Source organism: Excalfactoria chinensis, chromosome 11 (genome assembly GCF_039878825.1).
Source record: "Excalfactoria chinensis isolate bCotChi1 chromosome 11, bCotChi1.hap2, whole genome shotgun sequence".
In the NCBI taxonomy this organism is placed as follows: Eukaryota; Metazoa; Chordata; class Aves; order Galliformes; family Phasianidae; genus Excalfactoria; species Excalfactoria chinensis.
Genome location: NC_092835.1, coordinates 12,538,987 through 12,558,795, shown reverse-complemented (window position 1 = coordinate 12,558,795; position 19,809 = coordinate 12,538,987). Strand labels below are relative to the sequence as shown.

The 19,809-nt window shown below is 49.4% G+C and overlaps 1 protein-coding gene and 1 long non-coding RNA gene across 3 annotated transcripts in view; both read left to right on the top strand.

The window, feature by feature from the left end:
- The window catches only part of LOC140257075 (uncharacterized), a 32,191-nt gene extending 16,025 nt beyond the window's left edge, over positions 1-16,166 (top strand). The window contains exon 3 of the long non-coding RNA XR_011904945.1: positions 16,039-16,166. This is a non-coding gene — a long non-coding RNA (uncharacterized lncRNA). The remainder of the gene's footprint in view (positions 1-16,038) is intronic.
- A 2,409-nt stretch (positions 16,167-18,575) lies between these two features.
- ZNF423 (zinc finger protein 423) overlaps positions 18,576-19,809 on the top strand; it is a 193,673-nt gene continuing 192,439 nt past the window's right edge. Inside the window, exon 1 of one of the 2 annotated variants that reach the window (XM_072346064.1) lies at positions 18,576-19,242. In XM_072346064.1, the coding sequence (XP_072202165.1) occupies positions 19,203-19,242 (40 nt within the window). In that variant the 5' untranslated portion in view covers positions 18,576-19,202. The remainder of the gene's footprint in view (positions 19,243-19,809) is intronic. The other variant, XM_072346066.1, reaches the window with a different exon arrangement.

The following is a 19,809-nucleotide window of genomic DNA, read 5'->3' as shown; positions in this document are numbered from 1 at the left end:
GGTTATTAAAAGGTGGGTGATATCTGAACAGTTAAAGATAGAAGATAGAGATGGAATTAGAGGCTTCGAGCACTGGATCAGAGGAACAGTGTGACTGCTGGAAAGTCCAGCAGCTATAAGTACTGTTGTTCTATGCCTTATCTTAAAGGAAATGATGGGTTTATAGGAACCTTCATCTGGAAATTTGTTTCACCTTAAAACTGAAGGTTTCAGGTTCTCAAAAATAATTATCTCCTACATAGCTTGCTTGGTTCCCAGAAAGGATTGGGTGTGGCTGAGGCTGCTGGTTTTGAGACCAGGCATCCCAAGAGCAGACCTGTGGGCATTGTGGCACAGTGGGGCTTGGATGCTTATGGCTATCCAGGCATCACTGCACACCAGAGCTTCAGCTGGCTCCTAGTGGGATAAGTACACTGCCAAAATGGCTCTTGTCACTCTTGCCCAGCATGATGGCGAAGGGCCATGGCCAGCATCTTTGTGCTGGCACTTATTGTCCTCACAGAGGGAGTGGGCTGAAACCCACAGTGTCTGTATGAGGGCAGACAGTGTGAGCTGATAGGAGGAGTTTAGCACAATGTGACTTTAGCAGATCTTGTTCACATATTTGACAAACACTCAACTGAGTCTCATCAAGATTGTAGGGGAGTACACCTTAATTCTTCATGAACCTTGTGTGCTGGATTTGTGGGAATATGCATGCAAACTGATGTACAGAGAGTGTGGGTCCTGGTTAACCTGTGCTGTTCCATTTGTTCGTGCGTAGGCTTTTAAAATGAGCATCATCTTAGTAAGAACCAAGAATAGAAGGCAATGTGCTTTTGTCTTATAACATCTTTATGCACATTTTAACATGCTGTGTAGGTTCCTGGGTTTAATTTTGAATTACATAGAATATGGTAGAACAGTCTTGTCCAAGATGCCAGTATCATTCAGCTGCCCTGAAAATTTCTTCCTAACAGCCTTGAATGTATTTCTGAACCTGTGAGTCTGTGCGGTGGTGGGAGGCATTTGGGCAGGCTCATGATGGAGGTGCCCAGAAACACTACCAAATTATTTGCTCCACGTAGCTTTGATTTTGCACCCAACAACAGTAATGACAGGAAAGTGTAATTTGCTATGATTTCCTACATATTCAGTGTGTTTTAAAGTTTGCTTTGCAGAAAAGCAGCATTGATCTTTTTATGCAGTTATGGATCCTGGCTGCGTCAATGCAAAGTACCCAGTGATTTCTTTGTGTATTTCTTTCGCTATTAATAGTAATTAGTATGTAGTAAGTGGTTTAGTAAAAGCTATTTGGAGGCCAAATTTTCTAGGGAGTTCTTGTGGTTTTGCAGTATCATTATTAATGGACTGAATTTCAAATAAATTCAAATTTGATTAATATTCAGCAACCTGAAGTTTGTGAACATCAATTCTGGTGTGCCTGCTGTAAATGGTGTGTGTGTTCGGAAATGTTTGTCACTGAATTTGCTTTAATAGAAAAGCACTTAAAATAAATAAATGCAATGGCAACACTTTGCCAAACTGTGTTCCAGACAAAATCCTTTTCCCCCTTTCATTCACCTCTAATTACTGCTGAAAGCCCCTCCGATAACAGCTTTTGCATGGCTTTCGTCTCGGCATTTGTGTGGCTCTCTGAAGCTGTTGATTGGAGGAGAACCACAATGGGGAAAAGAAAGTCAGGGCCCAACGTATGACAGGAGTAATGGTTTTGCTTTGTACATCTGTCAACTAATGCTTAACTAATGCAGAATTACTGTCAGACTCCCGCCGAGCTCACTTTCCTCTCCACCTGAATGCGTAATGACTTCGTGGCAAGGAATTCAAAACAAATGCAAAATGGCTGGACATTTAGGAAAAATTAGGAGGGCAGCAGAAGCTTGCCCCAGCTGCTGACTTCTTGCAGAGCCCCTGCAGCGCTGGGTGAATCTGGGCACCTTGTGCCTGTTGGGTACCAACTGTACTGATGCCCAGGAGATGCTGATGTGGCCAGGAGCTGTGTCCTCCACACACCTCCATCCCCAGTGCCCAGACTCTGGCTGGCAAAGCTATGTCCCTGATCGGCACTGTTGTGTGGGGACCTTGCACCACAGCAATGCTTCACTCAGGAGAGAACAGCAGTCCCCACTGGGTGTGCTCATGGCTCAGCTTGCAAACCCCTTGGGAAGTGTGTGGGAGGAAATGTATTTTCTAAATTTTCTTCATTACTGACTAACAGGGATGTGAACGAACAGGGAGCTTGGTGTAGATAGGGGTGGCCAGTCAGGAGTGCTCTGCTGCCATGAGAGTTTTCTTTGGGCAGTACCAAGACAGCTGGTGCCTCCCAGAGTGTCTGCTGGGAATGGCAAGCTGCAGGTCAGTGGAGTGGGGGATGAGTCCCAGGTAACATCTGCTTGTAGGGATGATGTGCTGTTCCCCCACGTTCCCTTGGAGCGGTCCTGCTGGCAGATGGGTGTACGAGTTCTCAGTGCTCACCCGGCCCGGCTGAGCTTCCATCATCCTGGGCTGGCCTGTGTGGGCGATGAGCGAACCATGTGGCTGGGAGCCTGCTCTGGTGGCAGCAGCAACCAGCCAAGGCTGGTTGTGTTTTTTTGCAGACACTGCTGGGATCAGGGGTGGCTGATCATCCAATGTTCCTGTCATTTGCACCAGAATGATCTCAGGTTGTGCATCCAGCTGCCTCACCTCAGCAGGAGAATGACATCAACCTCCATGCTTTGGGGAGGAATTCAGATGTGCATGGGGAAGGGAAGCATTTCCATAATTGCTGCTGGCACAGTTGGGCACCACCTTCTTCAGGGGGTTGTACATCCACCTGATTCTGCAGTGTTGTTTGACTGAGAGGAGAGGGCTGGGCCAGGAAGTCTGCTGGAGTGGGTGGCTGTGAGCTGCTGGGCACTGGGGAGAATGCTCTGCCATGCAGGAAGTGCACAGCAACCTCTGCCACGAGTGTTTTGCATTTTTTTCTTATTTTCCCTCCATGTACTATTTTTCATCTAGCAGGAAGCATTCAGGAAAATATTTGTGTTGGAAGAATTGAAATCTAATGTAGTTTTCTGGTATAGCCACCAGGGAAAATACTGTCCCACATATAAATGTAGGGAGAGGCTTTAAAAACAAGCAGCATCAGAGGTGACCAGTGTTTTGTCTTTGAAATGCTGCATGAAATGTATATTTGAAAATGAAAACATGAGCTGAGATCACAGAGCAAAGTTTGAAGCTGCAAGGGTGGGAGCTGGGGAGAAAGAAATAACTGGGCACCAGAGCTCAGTGTTTCTGCACTCTTTTGTTTGCTGAGATAATGCAAATGATGAGTAATTCAAACAATTAGCTCAATGTAGGGTTACACTTTTTGAAAACGGATTGGAAAGCTGTTTCTGAAAGTCTGTCTTTCAAGAGCATGTTGCGTATGGTGTCTGTACACTGAGCCTTGAGGCTGGTGTTGGCCAGGCTGGTCTGCAAAGCTGACCTTGCTGAGTTTCTGTAGTGGCAAATTGCAAAGCTGTTAATTTGCCATGCACTCACGCTTTGCTTCTCCCCACTGCGCCTAATTACAACCTTGTGAAGTTGTCCTGGTGAGGACTGTGCTGAAGGGCTGTGGTACCTCCAGCTGCTGCAGGGCAGCATGGCTGGAGTGCAGGGAGCATTTTTGGTTGGGCTGGATGGAGCTGTGCATCTACGCTGTCTGCCTTGCCATTGTGGTGGGTCATGCTTAAATTGGGAATGGAAAAGGGGAGGGGAAAAAGGAAACTAAAACAAAAGGTAAAAGCCAGGGATGACCAGAGACAGGCAAATGTGCTGTGAATCCTTATCAATACCCTGCAGTCTTACTCAGCTGCTGTAAGTGGGTTTGCCACCCTGCTCCCTGTGCCTTACTAAATGCCCTATAGCCTGGCAACCTTTGTCCCACAGGGAATTCTTGGCTTCGTAGATGTGACCCAGCCTGCTTTGGGAGATATTCCCAGAGAACACTTCCACAGAACTCCTGGCATTCAACTACTTAAATCCACAGGAAGAGCTCCAGATCCCTTGTTAACTGCCAGATCACCATTGAAGAAGTTCACTATTGAAGATTTTCTCAACTGGAGCATCTTATCAGCTAGACTGGAAGAAGTTCTCTTTTGGCATTGCCACTTGATCAAAGACATTTCTGTCCACATTAGACCCTGGAGACAGCTGTGCCAGTGCTGCTGAGACACATGCATGCCTCCAGCTGTTGTCAGCATGGTTAGGGGGACTCTGGTCCCTGGAGCTTCTGCATTGGTGCTGCATCATCATGTATGGGTGCCGCCAGGGTTCCCTGCAGCCTCTCTGCTTGTCCCCTGCCAGCCATGGCTCTGTTTTGTTACATTTTGCATGCAGTTTGTCCCATCTGTCATCTTTTTTGCATCCTCCCTTTAGAAGGGAGGCTTCATGTGAGCCTGTTGGATGGTTCCAGCAGATCTGAAAAGTCAGCTGTCCCCCTCCTTGATATGGCACTATCCGCAGAAATCAGAGCATGAACACAGAGCTAGAAAGGGCAGTGACAAGAGCAGAAGAAAGCAGTGTGCCTGTGAGAAGAATATGAAGGGAAAAAGAGAGTCTCTTCTTTGATGTATTTGTTTCCTCTTATTAGTATCCATCTAGTGGTGCTCAGGCTGAGACGGCTGACCTGTCCGAAAGTTAGTGATCCACACACAATCCACTCCCAATAGTGCCAAAGTACAGACATCACAGGACAAAAATAGCAGCAGTTGAGATGAAGGAGGAAGCCATGGGCTGCCAGATATGAGTGGGAATAACCTAAGTTCACCCAAGTGGCAGAGGTACTGTCTTAGTTTGCGGAGTGTGAGGAAGAAAAATGTCTTAACAATCTCGTCCTCCTGCCTATGCGCACATCTCCGCTATTTTCTGTACCGTGCTGATAGACTGCCTGCGCTTGAAAGGGCCCGGCAGGCTCAAGGTCAGCTGCAGACGATCTCTCTAATTGCATGGGTCTGGCTGACCTCCGCGTTGTGGAGCGAGTAGGGACCACAGCAGACAGAGGACAAGGGAAAAGGCGGAGGAAATGTTCCTACCATGATGGCGGCCAGCTTAAAACTTGATTCAGATTGCTCCCCAGAGACAGTGCCCATGCTGTGTGGAGCTCTGTTGGAAGGAGACAAGAAGACATTTTGCCCAGACAGTAAGTCAATATCAGCACTTGTAGATATCACTTCACAATAATGCTTTTTGACAGACTGCTGTCAGTGCTCTGGAAACTGGTATCAAGAAGGCAGAAAATGAGAACTCATGGCAAGTTGTTGTTGCCTCTGCTTCGTATAGTCACCCAGCTTGCACTGTCTCCTACCGGTTGAATGTGTTCCTGAGAAGAGGTTCAAATAGATGAGCAGTGGAAACATATGCCACTGGGCTCTTAAAACTGTGGAAAAGAGTATCACAGAGAGTAAGTACTTATAAACACAAAACAGTTCTGTAAAGAGAAAATATGCTTTAAGAGTAATTAATAGTGGTGAGAAGCAGCACGCCATGTCAAGAGCCATGACGATATTGTACCCTCTCCAGCAGCAGGACTGTGGTTGTGGTATACAGCCATGTCACCTCTTTGGCAGGGTTGGGAGCTCCAGCAGTCAGGGAGCCCTCTGTGTTCACTGTGTGTGTCTCACCAGTCTGCAATACACTTTGAAGTGTGTATGGACTCTGCTCTCAGCTTCCTTGTTAACTTCTTGCCCTGGCAGCAGAAAAGGTAAAGCACCTTCCATGTGTGGAAGAGCCAAGTGCCTGTAGATGCCAATGACCTTCATGGGAGCTCTGGATGCTCAACTCATTTGGGATGATCCTCACAAAATTGCAGAGCAATTTGTACTGCATGTGAGAAGCACTGTATTGTAGCTTCCAAATACAACACAGAAGATGAGGCTACCTGCACAGAGGAGACTTTATCGGTGCTGTTGCAGATGTTTCATTGGCCAGTCACCAGTAGCATGTGCAGTGCTCCCACATCTCGGGATCCATGTGCTCCTCCAGGAGCTTTGCTGCTGGCCACATGTGGGTGGGAAATCAGAGCTGCAGCTGGACACAGTGTGGTGGGGATGGCTGCAGGGGACAGCACGGGAATGCCGCTTGTCCCAAGTGGGCTCAGGGTTCATCCCTGCTGAAACCACCTAGTCAGCATGGGAACCCACTGGCACCACATGCTGCAGGATGAGTATCCTGAAACTCACTGAAATGGGCTGCTTGGCCTGGAAGCTCTGAGTGGATTATCCACTGGAAGCTCATGCAGTTGTTGATGTTGGACACAAAAAGATTTGGGAAGCTATAAGATATTAGGCTATATAAGATATATATAAGATATTAGGGCCAGATAAACACAGAAGTGCGGATATGGAAGCGGTTTCAGGGGTGGCTCAGGCCCCTCCTGCTATGAAATGGGATCATCATATCCATACTTTCACTAGCTCTTTGCTCAACTGATAGGAAAAACAAAACAGAAAAACAAAAAAAGAGCAAAAGTGAGCCCTTTGGAATAAGATCCTGCCTCCATCTTAGAAATTCACCTTATTTGCAAGGCAGCTGGCTTCAGGAAGGCTCAGAATGAGATCCACTCTGCCTCTTGCTTCTGGTCAGCACAAATTAGGCCTCAGTGACCAGCAGGTCAAGGAAACAAAACTCAAAGGCTATGCAGAGTGACAGCTGCTGTAAGTGATGATGTTTAGTCTGTATGCAACCCCAGCTGTTTTCCAGGGGTCCATTATTTCGGGGACATAGAAGGTTTCCAAAAAAGGATGACAGCCATCTATTACTGTATGATGCAATAACCATTCATTTTAGGTTTTATATTTGTGTTGTGAGCATTTGTGGTTGCCCTATTCTATATAATCATAATTTGCCTCTGACTTGCTTAAAAGTTACGATGACATCAAAAGCAATGCTATTTAATGCTAAGTGTGCTTGAAGGCTGATGTTTACTCGCTGTTCTCAGGCTGTCACTGCAGAGGGCTTTGGCTGCTGGTTTGTGCAGCTGAATGAGATCTACAAGGAGCTGGAAACCTGCATGGAACACAGGGATGTGGCAGGTGCTGGAGATCACTGAGATTCCCCTTGCGTGGGCTGCTGTTGTGGGTGCTCTCTGTATGGAGATCACAAACCAAACTGGTTTAAATTTCTGTCTTTAAAGAAAACCCAGTTCTTCCTCACAGCTCTCAGCACTGTCACGTGAGGAGGCACAGTGCGGTGATCTGCTTTCCGAGGGGCTGTTGCCATGCGGTTTTGCACCGTGCCGGCGGCACAACGGCTGCTGTAATTAACGTGTCAGAGTCTGGCTTCTGGTGGGAGTGGTAATAGCATGGCTCTGGTGGAGCTCCTGCTGCCAGGCTCTCGCTGGGCTGCTGTGCTAAAGTTTCGGGCTGGATCTTTCTGGATTTTCATTTCTCTTCTCAAATAGCTCTGTGTCTTTTCAGCACCTCCAGAACCACCCTACATGCATTTTCCACCAGTGTTTTTCGTTTGTTCAGTCCCTTGTGATCTACAGCACCATCACTCCCAAGACTGGTTTGCAGTGGGGCAGTAGGCTGCCAGCAGTCCATAATGGAGTGACACACAAGCTGTTGTACTGTTATATCTTGCTACCTGTCACTGTAATGTCACTCCTAATGCAGGAATTATACCCCCATTGTGTGTAATTACATTTCTCCTCCCAGCCCTGCTCAAGGAGCAGTGAAAAGATGGATCTGTTAATGTTAAAAACAGCACATCTCCCTCAAAAAAAGTTAGAGGTCACACTTTAATTCCTAGTGCATGAGGGTGTTAGTCAAGAGGCGATTGGGCTAGAATAAGTATGGGGACAGAAATATCCTGCACAATTTCTGGTGTAATTTAATTAGAAACAAAGTATTAATAGCATCTAAATGTGCAATGCTGTTTTGCCTTGCAATGTGAATAGACTTACTTGGAACTAGTCTGATGGAAAACCCATTGAATTTCTGTTTCCTCTTTTTTCTTTTTTTAATAAAGGAAAATAATAAGCTATAATCAATAGTAATAGTACTTAAAAGCAATGAGCCCTGGCAGGAATCAGCCTTCTACTAGCTCTCCTTAGAGTTTCTCTTTCAGGTCAAGATGATGCTAATTAATTAGGTGTTTTGCAAAAGTTTGTGCTCTACTTGTCCCAGTAATGAACTTCCAACCTTTAATTTTCTCAGTAGCGTAGAGTTCCTCAGTGGGAAAGCAACCATGGGGCCCTTGTGTTGGGATTTGTGCTCACTAGTGACTGGGGCTTCCTGGCACAGCCCTGGCTTGCCCTGTGCTGTCCCAACCCCGTGGGCTGGGTGCTGCTTGTGGAGCTCTGCGCCCCTCCGAGAACCGTGCTGGGTTTCTCCAGGGCAGGGTCCTGGGCCTGGGTTCAGGTTCATGGGGTGCCCCTCCTGAATGGCACAACTAGAAAGTCTTAGTGGAAATAGAGCTTATTGCAGCCACAAAGTGGATTTCCTTCCCTTCCCACTCAATATAGACTGATTTTTAATAATTCTTTTTAATACTTCTTTTTTACCAAAAAAAAAAAAAAAAAAGAAAAAGTTAATATAGTCAGTGTCTTATAACTTGATTTCAGTTATGAGATCCTAAAGCAGTCTGTGCTTCTTAATGAATTAAGAAATAAAGGCTATGATAATTGAATTCAGCATGGCTTGCAAAATGCTTTGTTCAGATGAAAACGCCTCTGCTAATGCCAAGTGTTTTCATTGCTGGTGACTTGTTTGCCTTCCTGCTGTGGGTTCCGTGAGCTGGGCTGCCCTGCTTTGCTGCGCTGGGCACTTGTGGACCAAGGGAGGGGACAGAGTGGAGTGGGACAGGGACATCCCTAGGGATCCCGCATGCTGTTCCCAGTTTTGCCTTAGTGAACGCTGTGTGTATCCTATATATTAAAAAATAACATATATATATATTTTGAGTCACCAGCTCTGCCCATACACTCGTTTTTGACAAAGAACATCTGCACCTCCAGGGCTGGGATGTTCTCATTGTCCCTGCTGCTGGCTGCACCGCAGGGAGGTGGAAGCCCTGAGGATCCCAAGCATCCTTCCTTTACAGAACCTTTTGTTCTGGAAGTGAGCCGGTGGCTGCAAGGCAAGCAGAGGGGAGGGTGTGCATCAGCTCCTCTCAGCAGCACAGGCAGGTTCGGGCACTGGGGCTGCTGCTGGGGGCTGAGGATTTCCAGCAAGTGCTAGCTCCAGGCTCACAACGGCGCTTGGGCTCCAATTACAGTGATATCTTGCTCTCAGACCAATTAAAATTTCATAATCTCTCCACCAGACGGAGTGGACAGTGTTATGCTGGGTCAAGAAATATCTTCTAGCTCTAGTTGTTCTCCATGAAGTTTTTGGCTCCATGAGGAATAGTACCTATACAGGACTTATGAAGAGGGGCTGTGAAAGCACAGAAATTGCAGCTTTCTTGCAGCCATTTTTGCAAGCTATTTTATTCTACGTTTAGGGGCAGGAAGATTAAACTTTGAAATATGGGTTGTAGATAAGGCTGTAAGGAAGTTTAGGATCACAGCCTTAGGTGAAAATAAAGCTGTAATACATAAAGCATTAAAAAGGTGAAGTATAATGGCCTCCTCCAAAGACATCTGAACAGCTGCAAAGTCTGCCTTATTGCTGCAATTTGAACATGAATTACATTGCACTAGGAAAGACCTGTCTCTGATCAGAGATGTGACCATGCGAACATTTCTGTTTCAGTCAAGGGTAGCTGCATTTCTGTTAATGGTGTTGTCGATTACAACAAGCCTCCAGGTAGTCTGCAGAGCCAGGAAAAGCCCCTGGAGCAGAGCTGGAGTGTTTGTTCTACCATGAAGTGTATCTTGAGGGTGGCACGATTCTCCCTCCTGGCCAGGGCTTGCTCTGTCAAAGGGAGCTCCCTCCACGCCAGCAGTGGGAGCATCTCTACCTGGGTGTACGGAGCTGTGGCCTTGTTGCCTGCCCACAACCCTCACCACAGCCTTGCATCAGAAGCCACTGCACCTGTAGGTGCGCTCATCTGCAGGATGGCTCTGGGAGTGCCTCAGCTGAGCAAGGCCAGTAAATCTGCATCCAGGTGGGGAACAGAAGCTGTCTCCTGCCATGAGTGTGGTGTGATGGCAGCGGTGCTGCTACCATCTATTGGTGGGCAGCAGAAAGGGAGCAATCACAAAGCTGCCTGCAGCTTGCATACCACGTGGCACTGGTCTTGGGCAAATACAGAAAGAAATGCCTTTTTTGCTAGGACAAACTGCTTGGCTAAGCCTCCCAAATCTTAAATAACAAGAGAACCACTACAGTGGGGGCTGGGTTGCTGCAAATGGTGGTTTAAAGAAGGTGACAGCATGTGTTAACATCCAAGAGGGGTTTGTAGAAAGCTGAACATACCTGTGCAGGTGCTGCAGGCCCCAGGCAGAGGGTTATGTCTCCGGAGGCTTGGTCATTGCAGAAGGGGATGCAGCAGTGATCTGAGGTGGAAAACAGCCTTCAGCACATCCCCAGCTCCCCACAGAGCTGGGCTCCCATAGGGCCATGCTGGGAAGGTTGTAAAGCTCTTTTTGTATTTTTAATAACAAGGTGGACAATAACTCTATTTACGAGGAAATCTTCCTTCTGCAGGATTGTGGCGTATACCTGTTCCTACAACCCTCTCACAAATGGGCAATTCTTGTTCTGATTTTTTTCTGGCAGGGATGTTTTGTTTTCCTGTTGGCTGATGCTGTCTGCTCAGTCTGTGGAGGATTAACCTATGTGCTGTTGCTAGGTGGCCTTAAGCAAAGAAATAACACAGATCACAGGCTCCTGCATTCCTACAGTGTGTAACTCCCTTGTTCAGCAAGATTTCTCTTTCTCTGTCCTTCTGTTTTGTGTTTATGGCTGTGGAGATGTATATATTAGAGAATGCACATATAATTTGCACAAGAATAATGGATTAGACCCCCTATAAAACATTGGTTTTATTTGGACTCGCAACATGTAGCAACTCACTCTTTGCCAGCCTTCCATGTTTTGCTTTCTGTTGGTGTCTAAGCCTCATCCATCATTTCCAGATGTGTTTCTGCCCAGTGTGAGGTCTTGGACTTAGCAGGGACATGCGGCTTGTCACATCCTGGAGGGACCTGTGCCTGCAGCATGTGGAACCCATCAGGGATGCAGCACTTGCCTTTAAGATTTTCAAGCTTATTTTCTTGAACGTTCATTTCATGACATTTTCAGAAGTGTGGTTATTCAGAACTCAAATGAATTCTGATGTTGTTCACTGGGTGACTGAATATTTTGCACCACTGCCACCCTGGCTAGATAGCAACTGCCAGGTAAATCCCATCAGTTTTCAATTGAATGCAGAAACATTGCCTGCAGTTGCCATCAACCATTTCCATATCCAAAGCGTGTTACCTGTAACATGTTTTGCTCATGGCATTGGAACAAGTGTCTAAGGTTGATCCAGCACAGGTGCAAGCAGAGCTAGCAGGATTCACTGTCATTTGCCCCCTTCTGGCCCAGCTCTGAGTAGGGACCACATAGATGTATTGTTCCTTCTCAGCCTCCTGCATCAGGTATGCTCATGCTGAATACATTGCTCTGCATTAATGACATGCATTTGGCTGAAATGCCAACAGGATTTTTTTACTCTGATATAAAAATACATATTTCTGCAAAGCTTGTGTTCCTCCTCACACAGCGCCTGCATGGAGCACCACTGGCACACAGGGCAGGGGCACAGCTGTGCTGCCAGCACACCTCCAAGCAGCCATGTGCCCGTAGAAGAATGGTGCTGGTATGGGCATGAAGTATGGCTCAGCCACTTGGGGCTGCTGCCAGGCAGTGCTGCCATAGGCTCATGGCTTCACCAGCTTTCTTTGGGAACATGTGGGAAACATTTGGGTTTTGCTAACATGGGGCATGTGTAATGCTTGAAACCCTGAGCCTTTGTGCTTGGAGCATGAATCAAAGCAGTGGACGCATGGCCTGGTGCAGCCCATGTGAGCTCCCTCCCACTGGCTGCAGAGCTAAGCTGCCAGCACTGTGTGCTCCTCACCCCCTGCCATGCCACTGCTTTCTCACAGCTCCTGCTGCTTCATTTTCCTCCCTTGGCTCCCGTTGCCATGACCCGCTGGGCTGGCCGCTGGCAGGAATTCATGCCCCTCCGGCTGCTCCTTGCTGTGCCTGTGATGGCCCTGAAGCAACCCCCCCCTCCCCCCCCAGCTGCCCTGGAAGGCTCAAAACAGAAATGCACCAGAAGGAGCTCCCATCCGGAGGCCTGTGATACATTTTTCCTCTTTCAAAAGGAGGTACTGCTCAGTCATGTGCTGGTCCCTAGTGGAGGTGGCTCCCAACATGAGATTAGGGCTACTCTGGACTTGGCCACCAATGCTGGCTGGAGCCTCACTGCACCCATGCCCTGGGAAGGGGTGGGATAGCTTTCAGACAGGCCCTGTGCAGCTGTGCTATGCTGTGTCAGGCTGTGCTGTGCCACACTGGCACCTGGCAAGGACCCTTTGACATGTTCTCATAGTGCTACCTGCTTCCCACCACAAGTTCATTGCTGCTATCACACCAGTTCAGAGGGGGGACCATAAAAACCTTAATGTTAAAGAACTAACTTTCTTTAAAGTGCCTGGGGGTCTGCCAGTGCAGCTGTGGGGTGTGTTCATCAGTATCACTGGGCAGGAGGATCCCAGACCCGGGGGGCAGGCTGCTGCTTGGCTGCTGTTACAAGAATGGTCCAGACCCTGGCTGCCCAGCTGGCATTTGGTAATGTTTGTTGTGGTGTTTTGGGGTTGTTTCTATGATGCGGGTGCTGCCAGGCCTGATTGCAGGTGGGTGAGCTCACTTTGGGGCTCTCAGCACCTTGTTATGGTACTGGAGCTGCTGGCAAAGACCAGGTTGAACAGCTGTACTCCCATGGAGGTGTACAACCTGCCTTGTGCTTCTGGGGATGGCCCTGTGCTAGTGTGAACAGGACAGGTGTAAGAAAAGGTGGTGGCTTGGAGCCTTGCAGCAGGGCCAGCAGCTGCACAGAGGCAGTTCGCTGTTCTGCATGCACAGGAGCTGCAGCCCCTTTCATGAACCCAAACTGTGGGGTGTTTTCTGTTCCTTAGAAAAATCCTTTGAGAAGGACTGCAGACCCACATCTAACTGTAATGAAGGGGACCCAGAGTAGGTAGATGATAGAATAGTTTCTCTGCATTGTGGTAAGTATATGGAAACACAAAGCAGTATTTTTTTGTTACAGGCATCATAAGTTGTTAAGCAACATTATAATGCTATTAATTATCTTAGTGAGAACATTCAAAGGCAGATAGATGTAAAGCCTGGAAAAACCTTAGACCTGAAGGCAATTTGCTCATGCAGTGCAGATCCTCTGTCTGACTCCCACACTGCTTCCTGGGGCACTTAACTGGAAGAGGCTGCAATGAACAGTTTGCTCAGCGAGTGCTGGAAAGGACAAAATAGCTGTTTGTGTTTGCAGGGTACTGCACGGCCTGTGTCTTTAGCCCAGTTATCAGTAATGATTGTTTTCCTGGAACTGTGCAGGGGTGTGTGTGTGTGATTCCTCTACAGATGGGTATTTTGTGATATTTGAGCTAAATTCAGCTCTGGTGTATGATAGTATTTTACAGCAAGTGTCACTAACTGCACCACTTACTCTGTCTTGATTTTAGACTGTTTTTTTAAATAGAGGGAAAGATGATTGATAGAAGTCGGTACTGTACACAAGTAGATGATAGGAAAAAGATTTGAAATCACTGTTGTCATTAGAGATATGTGAATGCTAATGTGGTGCACACAGCAAATGTAATTCTGTGCACGGCCAAATAGATTTCGCAGTGGAACTTTCTCTTTGTTTGTCAGTGCTTTGGGATAGCAGCTCGATCCTTTTTTGCTGTAAGCTCCCAGAGCACAACATGGCATGACTGCTCTTGCTGGGTCCTGCCTGCAGCCACCCCTCATGTGCAGCCTCTCTGTGCGGCGTTCCTGCCTCTCAGCTCCTGGCGGTCTGAATTCTGTCTGTGGCTGTCCTCTGCTAGGGCTAAAACGGGGGATGCCAGTTATTTATTTATGTAAAATGTTTGGAGACATTAACTCACAAACACCATAGAAACTGGGCTGGTATTGTAGCTGGGGCTTTTATTCAGGTTGTCTGATGCGCTGCGGATGCCGCCTGCCTTTGTGTGCTCCAATCCAGCGTTTATCCCGACGATGCCTTTGTGTTCCCCATTTGACATATTTTACTGTAAATAAAGAGCGACACTGTCTTGCAGCTGTATCCACGGTGACATTTGACTCTCGACTGAATGAGTGCATTGTGCCATGTGTTTTGGAAACATTATCTCTTTTAAGAACTAATCCAGCCTTTAACAGCTTCCCAGTGCCTGCCTGCCTTTGCCATGGAGAGCTCAGGTGCTTGCCCACCTCCGTGCAGCTTCTGCCCGCTGCCTCCTGCCCCTCATGCTGCTGGGGCCTGAGCTGGGCTCCAGCTCCCTCTGCTCAGTCTTTTTGTCTGTGTGTAGACCCTTTGATGGAATGTGCTGCAGGGCATCTCCTGGGTTGTCAGCATTTTGCCACATCTCTCATAGGCATTATGAGCATCTCCTATGTCTATGCGTACAATATGTACTTTAAGGTAGATTCTTGCGCTCCATGATGAAGATGATCCCGGTGTGGCTGACTCATTGAGCGTCCAGCTGATTGGTTCTTTTATGTGTTGAAAACAGTTCTCTTTTTAACTTCAGCAAGTTTAGATCCTTGTAGGGGCCAAATTTCCTGCAGCAGGATCTGTCTCTTGGGTGCCAAACCCCACGACCAGCAGAATCGAGGTCCTCTATGAAAACCCCAGCTTCCAGGAAGCTTTTATTTTTTCTTTCAAATAGCTGTTCTGCTTTAATGCAACTTGTAATTTCAAGCTAACTCCGACACACTTTTATAAAACAGTTATGCCTATGTATAGAAATGTGTATGTTTTCACATTCAGTGCTGAATGCCAGTAAATCCATACATCATTGAGGTGCTGTTGGTACTGCCTGCATTCTCCCACTGTAAGGCTGTGCCAGGGTTGAACAAGGTTGAACAATTTGAGCTAACGTTAAACATAATCACTTTGAGAAGGTGTAAGTCAAAGTGCAAATATTCTGGATGCTGTCTGCCAGGTGTGCATGGAATTAACATCCTGAGACAGCGCCATAGCATAAGGGCCCTCCAAAGAGAAGAGGGCTCATTTTCACTACTGCAGGGCAGAGCGTAGTCCTGAAAACATCATCAGACTTTAAAACTTAGGCACACTGTGCTTGTACACCACGTTACAGTAGAACCCCACAAGGGTTTCAAGTGAGAATTGTGGTACCCATAGTGCTCCAGCCACCCAGTGAGCTGCAGGACAGTGCAAGGTTGTGTCTCAGGCAGCAGCTTCCATTTAACTTCTCAGAGTAAGGAGAAATGGCATCTGTGGGAAAACAAGGTTGATAAAGGGTTCAAAATATATTTTTATTGCTTTCTTGTATTACCATATTTAAATTATTAAATGCGTTTTCATTAAATTAGCACACAAGCTGGTATTATTTGCCTTAGATATTTTAACAAGTCTGTGAAGTCTTCCCCTGTTATTAGTGCTCCTGGAATGTATGTGTGTTACTGATTTGAAGTTCTGGAGCTAAGAACAGTGAAGGTGGCTGCACGCTGCGCTGCCCTGGGGCTGCAGGCACAGGCTTGCTTTGCTGGAGGGCCACAGGACCACAGGGCAAGGGAAGTGACTCGGTTCCTACCTGCACCTGGAGGGGCTGTGCACAGAGCCCGCATGTCGTGGCAGCCAGCAGCATGGCATCGGGCACGTGTCAGAGATCACGGGGACAGAGATGTGCTTACGGGGCAGGGCCTGGAGGCAGTCTGTGTGCTTTTGGGTTTGAAGATAATGGAGAGGGATGAATTAATAATTATATACGTGTGTGCTACACTTAGAGATGAATTTACACGTCCTTCATTTTTTAAACCTCAGACTTTGTTTCCTACTCTTTTTATCTCTAACATGGTTATCTTTCTGCAGGCCTTGGCAGTCAGCAGTGCTCCTAAGTGTGTTACTGCTTTGTGATGGTCCTGAGAGCAAACCTGAGCCATGTGCAGCAGAGGGGCTTGGATGCACTGATCGCACCTCCTCACCTTCCAGCAGCTGCTCCAAACCAGGTACATGTTCACACACGAACCTTCCCATTGGCCCTCCAGCAAGAGAGAAGGGGGAAAATGCTTCCATTCATTTGTTTAGAAGAAAAACATTTAGATATTTTTAGTGAACTTTGAAAAGGAAAAAGTTGTAGAAATGCCCCATTAATTGGGGCATTTAGAAAGTATTTTTTAAAAGGCGTAGAAAATTTGGAGGTCTGGAAAGCAAAATGACTTGGGATGGCAAAGGGCTTGGGAATTACTTGCCAAGTGGAACGTGTACAACTAAGGTTGAAATCCCCTCCTTGCGGGATCACATGGGGATTTGAATGTGGGTCTCAGAACTCCTCTGAGAGTGCCCAACTGCTGGCACATTCTGGATAAGAATCTGTCCTGCTGAAGCTGTTCTGCTTTGTAAGAATAATTAAATATTCATTGGGCCAGTGAGAGAACAGAAACAATCTGATAGCCTGGGGATTAGGGCTCTCCAATAAGATGAGAAAACAGAAGTAATTCTGGTCCAACTCTTATGCCATACGGATACGAATCTAGGGTCACGTTGGCCGAATTTGTCAATGGTTCTGGTTACTTTTTTGGGATATAAATATCTCAACTTTTTTTTCTGTCACCTCTTGTTATGTCTTTACAGAAACTGGTATCGTACCAGCTTTTGTACTGGTGTCTCTTGACTAGAGTTATCCCTGTGTTTTATTGGCATCAGAATTGGGGCTGCAGGCTCTTTGAAAATCTGCCTTTCTCCTGGGTTGGTCCTCCTGAGCCCACAACTTGATGTTAGTGCAGGGATGTAGAGGAAGTATATCTCAATTACAGCGATGTTATAGGAAACATTTTTTACTGTATGTCCAGTCTGTGGTGGTAATCTGGAGTCATACATAGGAGGAAACTGTAAATCTTTATTATAACATTAATAAACACAACAGTTTCTGTCAAGCTTTAAGAAAGCAGAAAATCACCACTAAACATCCATTCAAATTTGATGCGCTACAAAAATCCTTCAGGTTCATATACTGAATTTCTTGATCAAATGACAAACTCATTCCTGAGTTATTTGGATTCCTTGCAATGTGAAAAGATACATATTAAAAACAAAACCAAGAACCAAATGCAACCCAAGAACACAGGAAGATGTTTTCCAAGCGGAAATGGTTACCAGGAAGGTGATGCCTTCATGCAGCCCCCAGGTCAGGCCCGGCGCCGCTCTGTCTGCCCTGACCCCGCGTTGGAGCACTTCTGTTGGAGCACTTCTGTTGGAGCACTTCTGCCGGGGGCTGTTTTCATGGCGTCTGCAAAAAAAAAATAAGTACTTCTGTTCCACTGAAGCCATCTCTCTGCGAGCTGTGGCCATGTGGGTGCCCTGTGTGGTGCAGGCCCATGGCGTGCAGTCAGAGTGCCCGGGCAGGTGGTGATGAGCAGAGTAAGTGCCTTCCTCCTAAGGGCAGTAAGGAGTATTTAAACCAAACAAGCCCGACCTAAGTGGGAGAAGAAACTCACTGAGCGATTTCAAGTGTAACTTGGCACCTGGCACGCTGTAGTATAAGAAGTTCAAAGCATTTTGGATTTTTCCAGAAAAACCCTCTCCTAGCAGCGAGGTATGGGCCGTTCCGGCCCCTGCAAAGTTGAACACGTCGGGAAGGGCAAAGTAAATAAATCTGCGCCTCCCGCTCTTCCCGCGGCGGCGAGAGGGTGCCGGAGAAAGCCCGCAAACTTTAGCCGCGGCCGCTGAGCCGGTGCTGGAGCCGCGGTGCTGGGCGGGGCGGTGCGATGCGGCGCGATGCGGAGCGGTGCGGTGCGGCTCCGCGGGCGGCGGCGAGTCCGGTCCGCGGCGGCGGTCCGCGTTTTGCGGGCGGCCGCTGTATTTCCCGGGCCGTCCATGGCTCGGTGCTGTTGGCTCTCTCTCCGTCTGATCGGCGCAGGCTGCGCGGGGCTCCCTACGGGATCAGAGCGCTCCCCCGCCGGGACTCCACTCCTCACATCCTCCTGCTGGGACTCAGCTACATTTCCAGCCAAGCCTGGCTTTATTATGTGTGTCTGCACTGCAGCCCCAGCAGCAAGATCAGGAGGAGGAAAAGGAGCCAGGACAAAGAAAAGAGAGGGAGGCTGGCGAGAGCTAAAGAAAATAAAAACCCAGGGCAGCAGCGGCAGCAGCGGCAGCGATGAAGGCAGGAGCGGTGCCACCTTCCAGAGAATGACCCATGGAGGCAGCTAGCGGCCCCGGCATCGATGCGAAGGAGCGCTTACCTCGGTCCGCCGAGTGCGTGCGTGCGGGGGAAGGCGGCGGCGAGCGCGGCCGGCCGCGGGGAGCCCATCCCGGCCGAACCCCGCGCCGCGCACCCGGGGCAGCCGCGCCGCCGGCCCCGTGAGCGGCGAGCGGGGGCCGAGCCCGGGGGCGAGCGGAGGGGCGCGAGGGGGGGCCGAGAGCGGCCGGGGAGGATTTAGGGAAACCGCGGCGAGGTCGCACCCCCGGAGCGCCTCGCATTGTCGGGGCCGCCGCGCCGCTCTTATTTTTAGACGCTCATTCTCCCCGCGCCCTCCCCCCGGCCCCGGGAGCCCCGCGCGGCTTTTTGTGCCATTCTCAAAGTGCCGAGCCGGACTGAGAGCCGCAGGGCGCCTGCAAACTTTAACGAGAACAAAAAGGCGGCGGGGGCGCGGAGGGGCTCGGCTTGTGGCGGTGCGATTTGCACATCGAAGGGAGGAGAGAAAACCAACAAAGAGGAGAAAAAAAAAAAAAAAAAAAAAAGGAAAGAAAAGAAAAAGAAATCGCAACTGTTGCGCCTGTGATTTTTTTTTTTTTTTTTGTCCCCGGGGGGAGAACCTCTGGGTGCCCGAGGGGTGGACAGGAGTTGAACTTGCCGCATTGCAACAGGCAAAGAAGTGAGAAATCCGATAATCGATCCCGCTGCTGCCGCTGCTTCGCCTCGCACAGCCCGGCAAAGTTTCGAGGGGCAGGAGGCAGGGAGAGGCAGGGCGGGCAGGGGCCGCGGGGCCGCGAGGAGGACGCGCCGGGAGGAGGACGAGCCGCGGCGCCCGGACATGTCCAGGAGGAAGCAAGCCAAGCCCCGCTCGGTGAAAGGTAAGCGCCCGCCGCCCCGCGCCGCCGGCCGGGCACCGCCGCCGCGCCAGCCTCCGCGCGCGGCCAATCAGGGCCGGGGCCCGGCTTGGCGGGGATTGCGAATCCCCCCCGACTCGGCCGCCGCCGCGGGCTCCGCCCGGCCCGGCCCGCGCCGCCGCCGCCGCCGCCCGCCGGAGGAGGAGCGGCGCCGCCCGCGGGAAGCGGCCCCGGCCGGGCGCCGAGGGGAGGGGAACGGCCGGGGGAGCCGCCCGCCGCCGCCGTCCATTTTGGGGGCTCCGCTCCCGGCCGTCGGGGTGGGGGGGGCGGGCCGAGGGCCGCCCGGCGGGGCAGCGGCCGCGGAACGCGCCCGAAATGGCGGCTGGCGGTGTCTCCGGCCCCGCGGCGGGCTCTGCGGGCGTCGCGGGGGCGGGCGGAGCCGCCGTGCTCGGGGGCTGCGGGGGAGGTCACGAATCGGGGCGCGGAGCCGACGCGCGTCCGGCGCTGGGGAGCGGCGCTCGGCCGTCGGAGCGCGGGTGGGAGCGGCGCAGGGGGAAGAAAAGTTTGGCGGCGGAGCCGGGAGCGGACCGG